A 17,306-nucleotide genomic window follows, 5' to 3' on the forward strand; every position below is an offset into this window, starting at 1 on the left:
ATGAGGGGCCCACCTCATTCCACCTCATCTCATCTAAATCCACCGACGAAAATTGCACACCACCAAACAATATAGTTTTGTCAGTGCACTTATTTAAACACAGAGTAATGAATACACTAAGACATGCAGTATAAATTATATGGTGTTCTAATCTGGATGGATCGCCGCTAACGCCGGTCCAAAAGCAATGGACCGCTGAAAATTCTTCTCAGCCAATCAGTGAGCTCCATTTCACCGGAAGTGACGTTTGCCATATAATAATATACTTTAAGTATACTTTAGTTACATGCCACAATATATTGAATTGTTTTTTGACTTTATTGTTCTCTTTACAGACGTTTTCTGAAGTCAACAAATACATATATAACTACATTATAATTTATTAATTACATATAGAGGGTAAAATTTTCGTTTTTTATATAGCAATTAAAACGTAATCAAGCCACAATGATATGAACTATAAGAAGTAAACTACACCAAAGCATCCTCCATATATATGTGATGCAGGCAGGCCAGTTTATATTCTAACTGCACCTCTAAAACTATATCATATATAGTTAAGGATCCGGTGTATTTTAACCCGTGAACAGAACTAGCGATGTCGATAACTAATATGTTCAGTCATATAAGTCAAGTGCAAGAGTAACTTTTGAAATGATCTAATACCGTTGGTGTTTCTCGGCTGATATAAGATGAAGTGAGCAGAAGCGACGGGTATATAAGTTCAACTTCATGAGGTTGTATACCTAGTCTACGCTAGAGATTCCTTGCCAACTTGTGGAACCTCGAGATACTGGAAGTGGATGTGAATCTTTCAGGGGAGGCTCGATCGTTTCTTGTTAGGAAGAATTTATATCTGATTACGAGTTATGCATGACAAGTACGAGCGAGAAATTTGCCTGCCATGCTTTAGGACTCTTTGATCATTTCACAAGAAACGGGGAAATTCTCTATCATTAATTATCTATCTGCCCACCTCTATACAGGTGAATAGCTTTCGATTAAGTATGCCAGCATATTTGGCTGAATAATTGATTTCACTGTGTTCAGTGTGTTGGGCATATATTACATTATTACATAAGATATACAGGTACTTTACCGATATCTGATTGAATTTTGGTTCTGTTAATGTTATAACATAACATGTAGCATTGCTAGAATGGCTGATAATATGAGGTAAGACGTGACTCCACGTAGAATCCAACTGTCAGATCGTGATGTTGGCATCGATTTATCTAAACGAAATTCATCTTGATTAAAAAATTATGCAAGCATGTGTGTATTCGTGTACTGAATATGATTTATATGAAGTATTGCAAGCGAATTAAACCAAGCGTCTCTGCGCTATACTTTTTATAGTAGATTACTGACTCGTCAATGGCGTTGGCTGACAGATAATCAGTTTTCATGATTGTTCAACTATTAGCTTGAAATGTTTCCCAAACGTCCTATGTGCATGTATCTCAGATTTTTGACAATATAATTTAATGTCGTTAATTCTACGGATGAAGCCTTTTTCGCAGAATGAATTTCGCATTTGGTAAAAGAAAATTTCTTGGTTAAATCCTCGTGTTTCGGCGAGGATGTTTCACGAAATCCTTCTTCGTGTATCCTACTTTATCCTAGCCTCTTGCTTACTAGTTCCCAAGCTCCGATGCTTTTGTGCGCGAAAAAGACAATATCGTACTAAAATAGTCCTCGCTGCTGATTAGGTCAGCTTACCAGTACTCATGGTCACAGTCTGTATTTTAGATTCAGGGCCAAGGACCAGATTATCACCGAATTCCTGATACGTTCTAACTTGAAATTTGTAAGTAAGCTTTTCTAAATTTGCGACAGTTACTGATCTGCCAGAATTCTTGTCCACTTCTTGAAACTTGGTGGATTTCTCAGTACCATCTTGAGTGTTCCAGTAGCTTACCTACAAACCGACATAGTTAGTAGTCATAGTTGATCAATTTGTTTTGATTCGCACTTGTTTCGAGTTTCAGTATAATTCAACTGAATATACTCACCCTATAACCATCTATCATTCCTTCAACTTTCGACCACTTTACATTAGCTGTTTTTCTTTTTTTGTCAACGGTTATAAAAATGTCTTCAGGGGCATTCTTAGGAACTAAAAGTTAATGAAAAGGAGAAATTAAACACCAGATAGACAAAGAATTGCCAACAATGTTGTAAGCCCCAATCCCATTCTCATTCACTAACGGTAATCCAGTGATTGGACGTTAAATAATTGAAAACGACACAACTTCAACGCCCAAGGACTAAACTAAACGGTTCGATTTCTTGTGTTTTCTATTAACGACAACGCCAAGTCACCAAAATCGGATCGAATCTCTCTATCGAGTGTATGTCCGAGAAGTGAGAACCCACAAATAATTGTTATCATCAATTACCTACCTTTATTCAAATCAATATTTACAACAAGTGGAGGACCAAAGCCAACTCTATTTCGAGCAAGCAAAGCAAACTGATATTTCCCATTCAAATCTAATGCTTCAAATTCTTGCTCCAACCTCTGATTCCCGACGTCAATGATATTAATTTGTCCAACGGGAAGTTTCCTCACGGTTACCTGGTAACCGACCATGATGCCGTTCTTTTTCAATGGAGGTTTCCATTTCAACGTCACTTCTGGCTTGGTCACGTGGATATCGACACTGAAGGGAGCTTCAGGAACTAAAAGTCGGTAAAATGATTTAAATTCGATATACCTCTTCACGGTCATGTTTTAGGCCTACGAGCCTTGTTTAATTGTGAAAGTCGCAGGCTAATGGCTCACGAGGGCGAGGTTTCTGGGAAAATGGCGTAATTATACGAATTGTAAAGTTCTGAAATAGACGAATTCTGAAAAGTAATTTAACTTAGGTGAACAGCACAAATATGTTCCACATCCTACCTGACTCCGGAGTTGAGAGTGGTCCAACTACGTTACTACCAGGTCCATCACCTTTGCTGTTGTAGGCGACCACTTGGAAGAAATAGGTTGTAAACGACTCAAGTCCTACCATAGTAACGGTATCGCCAGTTGGCTCGTAATGTGCATCTGATGGACGCATACCATGTTGGGTGGACCAGTAATAAACCTTGTATGTGAAATATGAAATGAAACTTCGGCACTTAACCGTACTACAATAATAACCGCAAAAGGTTTTGAAAAGCGGTGGAGTTACCTTATAGCCAAGTAATTTTCCTCTACTTGCGCTTCTGTCTTTCTTTATGCCAGTCCAGGTTGCCCTGGCTGAGCGACTGTTCAGAATTTGAACGCGCAAATCCTGTGGTTCGCCAATTGGAGCTAAAGAAATAAACAGTTACACGTATTCGGCCGGATAAGGTTAGGGATTACACCTGTATTCAAAAAGCTCACTCACACTCTCACTCAATGAGTGTGACATATAAATTTTGTTAATGCTGATCAATGAGAAAGTTTTCTCTGAATAGATGGAAAGATATAAGGTAAATCACTGAAAATCAAGCCCCTATTTGGCTGGAAATACCGCCATTCAAACGCTACGAGAAGATTAGGATCTCCCACTCAATGAGTTTGAGTGTGAGTGAGCTTTTAGAATACAGGCGTTAGATTAGCAGGTACACTAAAGCATTGAATGTTAATATAAAGTGAACTAGTATTTCCGTCCTTTAGCACATAAGAGATCAGTCTCAGACTACATTATCACATTAGCCTACTATAATTATAAATACTTACATTTTTCTCCAGAGTACCCATAAACCATAGCGCTTCGTGGACCAGCCCCGAGAGCATTTATAGCCTGAACTTGAAATTCAAACTGCTCATAAAATTTAGTGTTTTTCACTGTGTACTCCAGCTTTTTCTTCAAGTTCACCTGCACGCGGGTCATAGGCGAGGAGTCTTTGACTCGGCGATAAAAGACGGCATAGTGTAGACCAGGCCCATTGTGTTCTATTGGCTTCAGACCCTACAGAATAAACATGCGATTATTTAGTAGGAATACATATTTACAGTAAAGTCTTCGCATTAAATGTCACTGGTACAACAACTGCCTAAAATAGACAAAATACTTTTCGACGTTTCGGCCTAAGGGCCTTCGTCAGGAAAGTAAATAACTCTCTCCACACTAACTCTCCCGACGAAAGCCCTCGAAATGTCGAGAAGTGTTTTGTCTATTTTAGGCAGTTGTCATACCACAAGTAGTTTGAAGACTCTGTCACGCTGCTTATAATGGAACGTATGGCAAGTTCTGTTTCATTTTAAACGATTTGACTGGGGCACATTCTTTACCTGCCATGATATTGTCAACTCCGTTGGACTAGGTCCCAGACCTGTGATGTTGGACGGCGCCTTATCTGGAGCTACATGTGTTACAAGAAAAGAAAATCGTTCAGGGCTTTATGTTTCGTTTTTCAATGTTTCAAATACCAAAAATCTAGTTAAAATTGATCTACTCTGAATTACCTATATCATTATTTTACGAACCTGCAGCAGGACTCTGAATCAACGCACTTAGTGGGCTAGGCTGACTTTGTCCAATAGCATTGACCAGAATGATTCGAAACGTATAAAACGCCCAAGGCGATATTTTGACTTCAGCTTTATTCTCGCCTTTTAACAACACATGTCGGGACGAATACCAAATGCCTGGCTCATACAAGGTTTTGTATTCTACAATGACTCTCTTAACAGGGCTATTATTGTTGTTGGTGTGCGCAGACGTTGCCCATGTTATGTTCACGTGATGTTTTTTGACGTCACTCACAGTGATCGAAATCGGCGCTTCTGGAGGACCTGAAAACCAACAAAACAAGCTTTGTTTGATTTATTTAGCATGATACATCTCAGTCGAATGCCGGTATCTATCTTATGGGAATTTGTTGTCTTAAATCCAGTGTAATTATAGCAGTCTCCTACAATTAGCCTACATACAGCTGTGCTCGCACACGTGGTCATGTGCAATTGGTTTTGTGCAAAAATCACAATACGACCTGCTGGTGGAGTATATGATATTTAAGGCTATGATATCAAGTGATGATATTCTAGGTTATTTCAGTCACTTTTTACCTTTCACTTTGATTCTGATATCTGCATAATCATGACTTCTACCAGCACCGGTTAAACTGTCTGCTATTGCTTTACAGCTGTAAATGGCGGAATTTTTCAACGTAAGTTCTTTAATAAACAACACACTCTTACGAAGACTGTTTGTAATAATGATATTCCTTTCAGAGAACTGTCTGAGGTTCTGCGTCCATTCAAATGAGACAACAGACTTTGTCTCCAGTTCAACTTCACAAGTGAGACTGAGATTGTGACCGACTATTGCATTAGCTGTACGCGGGAAGTTGACAATGACGATTCCCTCTGAAATTAAAGATAAGACATAAAATACAATTTTTCTATTAATCCCCCGACATTGATAGTTACTCATTCAGTAATGAAAATTAAAGAATACCTTTTATCATGAGATATGTGGATTTCTTTATCACACCAAATGGATTCCTTCCAATGCAAGTATAAGTCCCCCTATCATTCTTTTTAACTTTAAATATGCGTAAAGTACCGTCATCACTAACACTAAACTTGTCACTGGACTCGCCAATTGCTGTTGACCCTTTTAACCAGGTCACTTTCGGCCTAGGGGATCCTGCGGGTTGACAGGTGATCACGGCTGTCCCAGTAGTCACTGCGTTAGTAATTTCGTCCGGTGCTATACCACCTTTGTCGAAACTTGGCGGAGCAGCTATGAAAACAAATAATTTCGATTAACATTTGACAACAGTTTAAGTGATTGTAAAAACTACAGAGCACCATTGCTTTCATTATGGCCCTCCAAAAAATTACTCCAGGCGTACCTTTCACATTGAGCTCAGCTGCTGTAATCAGTGACCTGACACTGTTAGATGCATGGCACTGGTACATTCCTCTTTGACTCACTTGAAGCTTGGAAAAGGTTAATGTTCCATCCTTTATGACATAATTAGGTGAACCATCCGCTTGTTTCATGTTCACTCCATTGTGTAGCCATGTATATTTGATAGGAGGAACCCCTTTTGCTTTACATTTCCAAGTAAGGCTGGCGTTCACGTCCACTGAAGCGTCCTTAGGACGACTGGTCCATTGTGCTTTAACTGATGGAAAGAGAAGACTTTGTAAGAAACTAAAAACACTTGAATGATGACATCAGATGAGTGAAACGAGTTCAAGAAAGAAGGAATTGTTCATATCCGGCCCAAATGAATAATTTGAAATGATTCTCATGCACTTGTATGCATTTGAATTTAAAATAACAACGCGTGGGCTCCTCACCTAACATAGTCACAGTGGTCGTAACTTCACTGGAGTCTCCGTAATCATTTCGAACTATGCACACATATGTCCCAGCATCCTTAGCGCTGAAATCACGTATGACGTATGTTCTTTTGTTCGTCGTCGTTTTCCCTAATTCAGTTGTGCCGCCTGATTTCTTCAGTGATATATGCGGTACTGGCCTGGTGGGAAAATGTGCAAAAAGCTAAGCATTGTGAAAAGTCCAGCATGAAACCAGAATTGGTATAGCTGGACACGGTACTGGAACAGTAGCGTAGCCAGCCTGACGATTTGTCCCACTGTGCTAATATTTTGGTGTACATTGACAGTGAAAACAATAAATTTTTAAAGACATGAATAATTATTCTAACTCGAAATTTACACAGCGGGAGCAAAATCGTCAGGCTGGCTACGCTACTGTATCAGAATGACGGAAGTTTCGAGGTGCAGCCTACCTTCCATACCCAATACATTCCAGAACAAATGCCTTTCCTTCCACAGCAAACTTCGGTTCGCTAAATGCACTGAAGACGCCAGGAGAACGCACTTCATAAATGTTTTCTAGTCAGAAAGCAAAAACGTTTCGTTGCAATGTAAATAGAGACAGTCATTTTTGTTTTCTTTGTGGCCGGGAAACAGAAGTATTTAAACAAAGTGTCAACAAATGATTTAAACGCAAAAACGGCTTGGCATTCATTTTAATGCCTTAGAAATTCAAATTTTCCATTTTATAATTTCATATGGATTAACCTCAACAATCTTTCTCGAACTAAAATCCATGAAAGAAAATGTTCACCGCTATTATTTTGTGACTATATGATATATTCCCAGGCAAGATGACAATGTAAGTATGAATCATTCTCTCAGTACTCAGTGTATTGTACATATCACTATTCGTGTACGAAAAGATGGTTAATAATAAATGAATCAATTTGAGCAATTTGTGGATTGTTATAGACAAGTTCTTCTATTGATGTTAAGATTTACCTTGGGACAAACCAACTTTCAGTTTCACCGTCCTTTCTTCGCTACGTCCAAGAATTGTATTCCCAACCACACACACATAACTACCAGTGTCAGCACTGGTGACGTAGGAGAAATAGAGATCGCCATCATTACCAACGGTATAGTAAGGTGACGTCTCTAGGGGTGGAAGTAGATCAGCATAGCGAAAATCTTTTTTCGACCATCTAACGCTTCTCGAGTTCAAAGGCGCAGCGTCTGGGATCTGGCATTTCAGGACCAAACGGTCTCCATTCCTGGCTTGCATATTTGAGAATGGTTCGGCAAAAGGGTCAAGAACTACACAAGATGCAAAATGAAATCAGTTCGCAAAGTTCTACATTCACGTAAAAGAAAATGGTTGGCCTAGCTATCAAAACATCGCTCCCAATTCAGTGGGGGGAAATATCTGATATTCTTTTGCTAAACCTACTATACTTACACGGGAAACCAAGTTTTGCTTGAAGGCTGACAATAGTTCCAATGACATTTGTAGACCTACATCGATAGGTTCCTTTATCTCGGGCTTCTATGGCACCAGATATATGTAATGCCCCATTTGACGATATTGAATAGTGTTTCCCAGTTAATATGGCGTCATCTTTCTCCCATACCACTGTGGGTTTGGGGAGACCATTTGTTATGCAGAAAAGCGAAACGTTTTTGCCTGGGATAGCAATGGTGTCTTTTGGGTTTACCACAATCGAGGGTCCAATATTTTCTGTGAGGAAAGAAAGTTTAAGTTTGTTTAATTACAATATAAAATTTAGGCGTCACTGACACAATATCAGGCATACTTCGTTAGGAAAGCGTAGTACAGAAAAAATCATAGCATGCGTTTTATAGTGGTTGAAATAACTCTATCAGTAGCGTAGCCAGCCTGTCGATTTGTCCCGCTATGCTAATATTTTGGTTTTCACTGACTGTGAAAACAATGGATTTCTAAAGACATGAATAATTATAATAACTCGAAATTTACATAGCGGGACAAAATCGTCGGGCTGGCTACGCCACTGAACTCTAACGCGGTAAGAGATTTGACAGCAAAATCTATTCTAGAAGAGTTTACTGCATCGAGTTAGAAGAGGCACTTAATTGCTGCTGCTTGCTGAAATGCTAAAGTAAAAATCTGTGATTTAGGGCCTGTTTACACTGAGCGAATTATCCCGGCTAGGCGAGGTGAAAACTGCATATAATAATGAAGACTGATCAGTTTAGGCCATTGATGTGATGCGCTTTTTACCTCGCCTAGCCGGGATAACTCGCTCCATGTAAACAGTCCCTTACATCCACTACTTTGTTAACATTATTCATACATTTTCATTAAGTCCATATTCAGTGATCCTATATTCGTTGTTTTGGTGACCAAGTCGTTGTGGCGTTGCCGCCCTACTATATATAGGGTTATTTTCCTCCAGTAATAGGATTTAGGGGGGTGATCATACAATAAAATCATTTCACTTTGCGATTCACATATTCGTATTTAAGCAAGGCAGTATGCCAAATTTGATAAGAAGAAATATAAAAAGGCCAATTCGGATGTTCCAGAGCTCTCTAATCTCAACAATTGTCTCGTCGCTCGGTGCCAACCACGGTGGCGCCTTGAGAACCCAGTTTAAACAACCTTTCTATGTTCTTGACAAAACTGGTCTCTTGTTAACAATAGTCAGTCAGCCTTATAGACGCCATGCATGTTCTCACCGCAAAAGGTACATTTGCGCTAAACCTTAAAGGCCCGTTAACACTTGCAACTTTGGCTGCAGTTTTCGGTGCGATTTTCGTCTTACAAATGAGTTGATGCACAAAAACTCTATTTAAATATATGTAACTAATGCACTCGTTCACATCTATCAAAAGAAGAAAATCGCACACAAAATCGCAGCAAAAATCGTAAACGTGAACTGGCCTTATGTTCCCCCATTTGCGCCATTAATGCAGACATTAAGATCCCCCATGCAATTTTTCGAGTCGGTCCCCCACTTTTTGCCAAGGATTGCGCCCTTGTGCGCCGAAATCAATGAATACCACATCCCGACACACAATCCTATATAGTGAATCAACTTACCATTGCATAGGACAAATACATTGCACAATGCAATGTAAATAAATAGGCTTGTAGGCTTGAGTAGCATGTTATTTTACCTAGAAACAAATATGCTTATCATGTTAATTTGAGTTCATTTTACCTGTGATAACTACATATAATTAAATAAAGAGCCGAGCGAAGATACCATGCAGTGTGCAAGAGAAATGGCTATGTTTCGTTGAAGAAACTGTTGTTATTCCGATGTACTATTTATTAATCGAGACTATCGAGGCAAATAGCTGCATGGGATTTAGTTTTATCCAATTTAATGCACCGAAATACTATGTGACGATTTTTGCAACGGCGGACACGCGGTAGCTATTCAAGATATTTCACGAATGCAATAATAATTCCAATGTACCTCCGTAGATAGCATTCTACAAGCAAGAATAAGCCGCATGCCGTGGTTTTTGTCAGAAAACGATTAAAAACACTTATTGTCATCGACGTTTCTATTATGTGGAAATTTCACGTATTATTTCACATGTCAAATTGTGATAAATTGTTATATCTAAATGAAACATTCCACAAGCGAAGATACTCGCCTATAGTAACGTAGTTTGATTTTCGGCCAAAGAAGTGAATTTAAAAATCAGGCTTGGTGAAAAATAAGTTTTCGACACATGTCAAACTGCATCTTACAAAAAAATTTGCACAGTTCACGTGTGGATAGCGCCTATGCTTAATGTAAGACGATGTATAAACTTTGGAAAGGATTTGGACAAAAATCTTCTCAATTTATAGAATGGAATCCTCAAATGTGACCAACAACATGTTTAAAAGCTGCAACATGTTCAAAGCTATACGTTTAATTAATCATCACAATACCTCTATGTGAAGAGAATTGAAATCCAAGATCAAAGGCGACTCGTAGCTTTCACCGGTTTCAAATCTCTCTATTCCTGCGGAAATAAAACACCATTTAGGATCTATAATCTTAATTTTTCATCGCCAATCCAAGTTTGAACGGCTTCTGTATAGTCTTGTTGCAAACGCGGTAACCACGAGAAATATATTTATCCAGATTAATTTGATAAAGAGAGACAGAATGGTTCGTGTTTGCTAATCAATTATGCTAAATCGAACTGAGTTACCCATGAAAACAAGGACCTCAGACATTCATGCTGCGTTTGGGGAGGCGGGAAACTTATTGAAGGTTAAATAATGCCGCGTTTGACCAACTATATCAATTCCGTTATGAAACAAAACTCCAACTGCATTCCAAACGTCTCCACCGTAAATTTAATCGAACACACGCTTTTGAAAACGGATACATAATATAATAAATTAACTTATTTCGCGATTGGAAACATTCACAGTTATTGTTATATTGAAGTACTAATTTACGTTAATTCTACAAAAAAGCCGCTTCTTCATGAATTTATGAAATTACGAGTTTCCCAACGATGAATTCAGGAGGGAAACCGCAAAAGAGGCGTGGAAGTCTTGCCGAGTAGTGCAGAAAAAACCGCATCAAAATAAATACGACTTGTTCCTCTTGAAATGTAAGACTCTATGAATTAGGAATGCGATATACGACTTCGGGTTCTAAGATTGTGCTTTAGATCTGATCATGAACTTCACTGAAATACCCTAAACATTTGTACATACCTAGTGCAACAGTCTTTAAAATTAATCAGTCCAATATAATTAGATTCGAACTCCACGTATACTTCACGAACTGAGTGTAACGAACAGAGGATCCCGGTAGGAATAGTCTCTATAGTGATTTAAAAATACAGTAGCTCTGTGATTAACTACAGAGGTACAAATGGCTTTAGTTGAATGTCAGAGTTTTCGTTATTATTTTAAGGTAGTTTATCCAATCACCCCAGGTTATTATGGGCACTAATATGCCGCCATCTCTCGGTTTGAATATATTTGCAGATTCCTTTACCATGTATAATGCTAGTTGTGGAGGAAATACACCAACTGGCCGAAGAAAATGGAGTAAAGTCTAAAGAGTAAAGCACATGCATGCAAGTTCGCCGGATATGGTGAACAGAGATAAAAAGGTCTTTTGAGAGTGGAATAATTGTCGACACTGTGGGTCTATTACGGAGGCAAACAAAGCAACTTTTATGTCTATCGCTGATCAGCATGACCGTGCGAATTTATTAGAACTGGGCAGAGATAACATTTTACACACACAGTCAGCCTTTATATAATTAGGAAGAAACTTGTATGGCGTAATTAACGGAGAACCCCGTTAACAGCGTTTTTCATACCACATTTCTGGCCTTTAATTAGCAGTTGTCTAACCGTCAATCCGTGAAGGACGGGGTTGTAGATTAAAACTTGTGTGCTCACGCATATTATTCGCGGGGTTGCAAGAACGAAGAGGACTAGAAAAGTGGTAATGGGGAGTTGGAGGGGGGCCAGCACTCCCCAGAAAATTGTTGCGAAACGAAGGTCTGTGTTCAGGCAACTCTGTGGCTCGATTTCCTGCATTTTGGCGATCGAAAAATATTTGCGGAGTGGGAGTAATTGAAGATTGCAATAGGGGGGCATTCGCCCATGCACGCTTATATATACATAGAAGGTCCTTCACGCGCATGCAGTTTAAATATACAATATATAGCACTGATATCATATAGTTTGTCATGCAGTACGTTGCTTGAAAAGTTGTTCTTTGCTGGCCTGGTCTTACGGGCCAGTTTAAACCAAATAGAGAAATAGATCATACACTTTTTATACCGTATAAGAGAGTTAGCTTGCAGCTTCCGCAAAAATCGTGTTGTCTGATATTTTGCTCTGCCTGAGGCCCCCGGCTGGGTTGAAACGGTCGAAATGGTTTTATGTGCAGTTTTGTGTACTTCAGACAATTGTTGAGTCTACTTACAGACCAGCCTGCCTTGATTTTTGACTAATTTGACTAATTACGACCAATTTTCCCAAACTATAGTAATCTTCTAATTTGGCTTCCGCATATGACGTCATTGTTCGTAATCGTACGTTCACGCAACTTTGCTATAAAAACTACTGTTTGGATTACGCGGTGTTGGTCCACATATTCAGATACACCCACGGAAAATCTTGAATGCTTTAAATTTCTTAATTTTCAACATCTGAGTTAACAAAGCTTTGTGTACGAAATTTACGAAATTATAAGCTCTTTCCATTTATATATATTGGCTTTCTTGTTTAAAACGTATATTTAATGTATGCACGACGTTATAATTTCGACTTTACGCGTGTGTAGGTACCGTGTGGTGCATGGAAAATGCGCGGAAAGACAGTAGCCCTAAGATCTCTGACAAAACTGTAGCTGTTGGCTACCAGAAATTCTAATTAGTTGCATTCTTACTTTTTGTATATTCCGTTGCGTTTAAATAACAGCATCGCCGCACCAGATGGCAGCATGGTCAGTTAGGTTTTTTGTGGGCAAAATGTAGGCAAACGATTTGGTTTGTAGTTTTTAACAATGTTGAAAAATTCGCTTATTTATGATAAGTAAAATTCACCACTCTGCAAGTCAGGAGTTTTATTTTGTACTAGTACATTGTAGACTCTCTTCTAACCGCAGATCTCTATATTACGCTGAATGCAGCCTTTACGTTTTCCAATAAAGCGCCTGGGTACGAGGCTGCTCTCTTCTCTAAAAATGAAATTTGTATCGTGCTGGTGTAAAAATAACAAACTATTTTGCATAACTTAATTAATCACAGGAGGACAGGCCGGAAATTTAAAGATTACTCAGTTTATTTCTTTTGTCTTTATAGTTTTTCTAAAATTAGACTCGCAGGTAAACTTTTCGTAAAATGGTTTGCGTTACCCCCTGTTTTAGACTTTTCTCTTTGGACTCGGACAGTTTAGTTATACTGGATACATTCTAACTGTTTATTTTATATAAAGACTTCACTGTGTTCACAAGACATGCTATATTTTGGTACAAGCAGTGTTTTGAAAACATAAGGGAGCGCGTGTGGTCAAATAATCTCTTGCCGAGTCTTGGGTATTGCCTAATAACATAAGTAAGTAGGTTGCATCAATAATCAATTGAGTCCGGCACATATCGCAAATGATGGAATCAAAGCACGTACCACGGCATTGTGCTGTATAACAGACATTTTGCTCAGCACATATATTAATGGCAATATTGCGCCATGCATCAACTTCATATGTTACTGCAATGGCCGATATACAGCTGAGCTGATGAAAATACATTCTGGGAAAATATGCAAAAAACGTACTTCATAGTTAAATTATGAACATATTTTTGACATGGCATGCATTTTCATTTTCATGACTGTTGGCTGAATGCCTCTCTCTTTATAGATGTTCCTATCGTTGTAATTCTTTGAACCACAAATTTGAAAAAAAAGGCTGCATGGTTGTATGACTATCTAAACTGTACCAAGTAAATTACTAATCGTTAATAAATGAAGGAACATGATTGTTTATGATAGTTTGTATATCCTTTTCAAACTTCTTTATTTCCGGATATATTATATGGTAGTTGGATCCATTTATAAGTCTGTTGAATAATAACCGACTTAGATTAAGAAATGAACGGAAAGCGTACACAAAACAAATCCAAAGATCCTCAAAAAGGGATTAAAGTTAATGGTTAAATATTTCCTATTTACGCGCTCTTCGGGGGTCGAACTGTGTTTTTCTTGGGGGCCGCCATACTGGCTGCATGCGTTTATTTTTACTTTCGTATATAAAGATTTGTGTATTGTTTAATGACATATTAGATAAATTGGTGGGAAAATTTAGTTTGGCCTGTGGGCAAAAAATTATTAAAATATATAATAAAAATCAGCAACGAGGAACTGACATTAGCGAGAGAGAAAATCGTTACCTTTTTAGTTTTTATTGATGTAGCTGAACGTGGAACAACCTTCAACGAGGGAGCCAAAGCTGCGAATTCGTAACTAGGCTACGTTCGTAACAAACCTTTTTTGCCCTACTGAGTAGAATATATAGTGAGCAGGTAGTAAACTAGAGTGACTACAAGGGTGACTATTTTAATTGGAACAGTTCTCTCGTTCTACCGCGTTTACCCGCGTCAAAGATTTAGCCACTTTCAGGTACAGTTGCTTATGCAGTTTGCGTATAACAAGCAATATACCTGCGTATACAATTAGGGCGAATTTCCACCGTCGCGTTTTTTGAACGGGCGCGCGTATCAACAGAATCTCAACCTGTGCGTGTATCTATTCAAACGCTGCTTTTATATAAGTATGCTTTAATTGGTTTTAAACTTTTACGTACGTGTAGGTACGTAGAAAAACGGTACAGCGGAAAGCAGACCTTTTGCGATGAAACCATAAATATAAATATTTATTCTCGATTTAACTCTTATCCGCCTCGTGCATGGCTACTCGCTAATCGTTACAGCTTCTCCCATTTCAAACATGCAGTTTATATGTTCTTTCTCTGTATTACGAGAAGCATTCATGGAATCTAAAAGCAATAATTTTAGTTTTGGCTTTCATTGTAAAAAGGAAACAATTATGTAGTTATCCCTGGCTGATTATATATTGTCTCGTAAAGTCGCCTTCATAAAAGAATTCAACACGATCTTCATAATGGGCGGTAAGATGCAGCCAATAAATAACACATTTGTTTGATTGTGTGTTTTTGTACCCTAATGGACTTGTAAAATAAATGTCAATTTAGAAACATATAAGGTCTCATTTACCAAGATTTTAAGATAGAGTCGCATGCATGCATCTCTTCTGGGACATGTAGCATATAGAAGGTGTTTGAATGAAACTTTACATTGACTTATTTACAAATCAGTTATCTGAAGGCCCGGAGTTAATTGTTTTATATACAGGTCGAGTGTACATCTATATAGAGAGAAACCTATACTAAACAATTATCGTTTATTTTACCAGTGCAAACAGATCATTTATTTCAAGCTGCACTGCCAGTGTTCTTGTGAAGTTTGAGCAACTGTTGTACTAACTGCATTAGTAGGTTTAGTATATAGGTTGGACGGTTCACCTTAAACCGAGTGACTACGTTACTATAGTAAAGATAGACAAAAATCCAATATTAATTAGGTTATAGGGTTTGTGTTGAAGTGGTTAAACTATCAAAATGGACGTTTTAAACGGAATCAATAAATTAATGTTTACCTGAACAGCATATTTAATGCATGGTAGATGCATAGGATCTCTATATGGTCTTTAAATCCGAGCTCGGCTTCACGATATTCAATATCGCATGCCTTCTTCTAAAATCTCGCGAAGATTTCCGTTAATCCATAATATCAAATTTTAAAATGCTTTGATCTTGATCTCTTTCAACCTATACACATACTTCTATTTATATTCTTTCATGTATTCTCCTATCCTTTCTTCTTCAATACATGCATGTACGAGGCTTTTAGTCGAGTCTAATTTCGGTCCAATATAATTTTCAAATAACTAAAAATTCTAATTTTAGAGAGTTTGGTTTGGTAGGAAATACTCTTCTTGTGTTAAACATAAATCTTTACCGATTTACTCCAGTTTAATATTGGTCCTTCGTTCCACTACATTGGCATTTATATTGCTGTCAGCAATACATCGTTTTGCCTTTCAGGTCTGTTGCATAGTATTGCCCGTACGCATGCTTCACTAGTTACGTCTTCATCCTAACTAAATCCCTCATCTCTTTAGACTTTAGTTTCGTACAAACAGTGAGAAGATTTCTCGTATGAGAATGGTTTAATTGATTCAAAGACAAGGAATATCTTTAACGGTAACTGCATTTACGGTTATAACTCGCTGGGGTTGGATAGCTACAGACCTGTAATTAATGTGCTAACTTTATCCCTATACAAATATAATTACGCTCACAAACTTCGCTTCTACGGAATAACCAAATGAAACATTAGCAGCATTCGGGAAAACATAGAACAGGCTAAAACAGACATAAAATTGTACTCACCAGTCAACAGCGTGGCCCATGCAGTTTCCAATAACTTTGAAGTAACTGAATTTGGGTAATATTTTAACCCCAGTACGTTGAGCGAATCAATGCAGACGCGTCGTTTTAATTTGTCGGCAGGTTTACAACATTCTACAGGATTAATCTGACAGGAGTTTATCTGAAGTACATGACAACGTTATCCAAAGCTTTTGTCCACATTAGCGGGAGTTTATGGCGCTCTATCAAAGCTGTCAACAGCCATAAATACAACAACCTTCGATTATAGATGGCACTTGGTGATACATTTGCGTAAACCAATGCACCCTGGAGTGAATAGAAAATGGCGTTGAAAAAATTTATACCGCAATTAAATATTGTCAGCATTTGGCCGTTAGCTTCGGGCCGTTAGCTCCGAGCTCGAGGCTGGCGCTGGTCCTAAAGTATTTACCAACCTAAATCAAATTGAAAACCTAATTTTTCAATCAGATCGGCACAGGCTCTTATAGAGATAAGAGCCTGTGCCGAATTGCCGATTAAATTCGACTTGGGGGAAAAAGTCCACCGTGTAATTAAGTTGACCAAGAACCAATTGACCTTCTTTCAAACGAAGCTAAAGACTGTATGCCCGCTGGCCACAAGGTCCTTTATGATTGAAGTGTTTAATACATGCTAGTCATTTTGTGGTTGCGTGGAATAAATACAATAGCATGCACCCACGGCTACGAGAAATCCTCAAAGGGAAATATCTACAATACCACAAAACAGAATGCCAAAAATAATCGGAATCTTTGTCTTTGGTAGCAACAACTTAGGTTATATAGGTGGAAAATATCACGGAATAGTGTAATAGTAATAGTAATGCATGGAACCGCCTAACTTTGCAGTTTGAAATGGGTAAACAAGTGCAATAATAACTGATGTGAGTTTCTCCGGCATGATGATCAACAAGCACCACTGAGGGCAAAGGCAAGAAACAATACTTTGCCTAGATCAAAGCATTTCTCAGCCTGAAAGTACGTAAAGTATTTGATCGATTACTTGTTGGAATGAACTTCGAGA

At 38.2% G+C, this 17,306-nt stretch overlaps 1 protein-coding gene across 3 annotated transcripts; it reads right to left on the bottom strand.

Moving 5' to 3' along the window:
* Nucleotides 1-295: 295 nt before the first annotated feature.
* On the bottom strand, nucleotides 296-16,542 carry LOC114530644 (contactin-6-like). Of its 3 annotated transcripts, XM_028552242.1 has the most exons (20): nucleotides 16,266-16,542; nucleotides 10,989-11,097; nucleotides 10,206-10,279; nucleotides 9,357-9,433; nucleotides 7,734-8,012; nucleotides 7,277-7,591; nucleotides 6,745-6,850; nucleotides 6,290-6,471; nucleotides 5,836-6,111; nucleotides 5,436-5,723; nucleotides 5,045-5,344; nucleotides 4,463-4,771; nucleotides 4,268-4,338; nucleotides 3,713-3,944; nucleotides 3,180-3,301; nucleotides 2,906-3,092; nucleotides 2,407-2,685; nucleotides 2,016-2,119; nucleotides 1,723-1,921; nucleotides 296-1,235 (listed from the first exon to the last, which is right to left on the bottom strand). In XM_028552242.1, exons 4-20 carry the CDS (start codon nucleotides 9,421-9,423, stop codon nucleotides 1,132-1,134), a joined length of 3,420 nt encoding a protein of 1,139 aa, XP_028408043.1. In that variant the 5' UTR covers nucleotides 9,424-9,433; nucleotides 10,206-10,279; nucleotides 10,989-11,097; nucleotides 16,266-16,542; the 3' UTR covers nucleotides 296-1,131. The 3 variants fall into 3 exon arrangements, with proteins under 3 accessions (XP_028408043.1, XP_028408042.1, XP_028408044.1); XM_028552241.1 differs by lacking the exon at nucleotides 10,989-11,097; XM_028552243.1 differs by lacking the exons at nucleotides 10,989-11,097; nucleotides 16,266-16,542 and having other exon boundaries at nucleotides 10,206-10,318.
* Nucleotides 16,543-17,306: the final 764 nt, after the last annotated feature.

The sequence above is a fragment of the Dendronephthya gigantea genome, unplaced genomic scaffold (genome assembly GCF_004324835.1).
Source record: "Dendronephthya gigantea isolate DGI-Jeju-01 unplaced genomic scaffold, DenGig_1.0 000064F, whole genome shotgun sequence".
NCBI classification, from domain to species: domain Eukaryota; kingdom Metazoa; phylum Cnidaria; class Anthozoa; order Malacalcyonacea; family Nephtheidae; genus Dendronephthya; species Dendronephthya gigantea.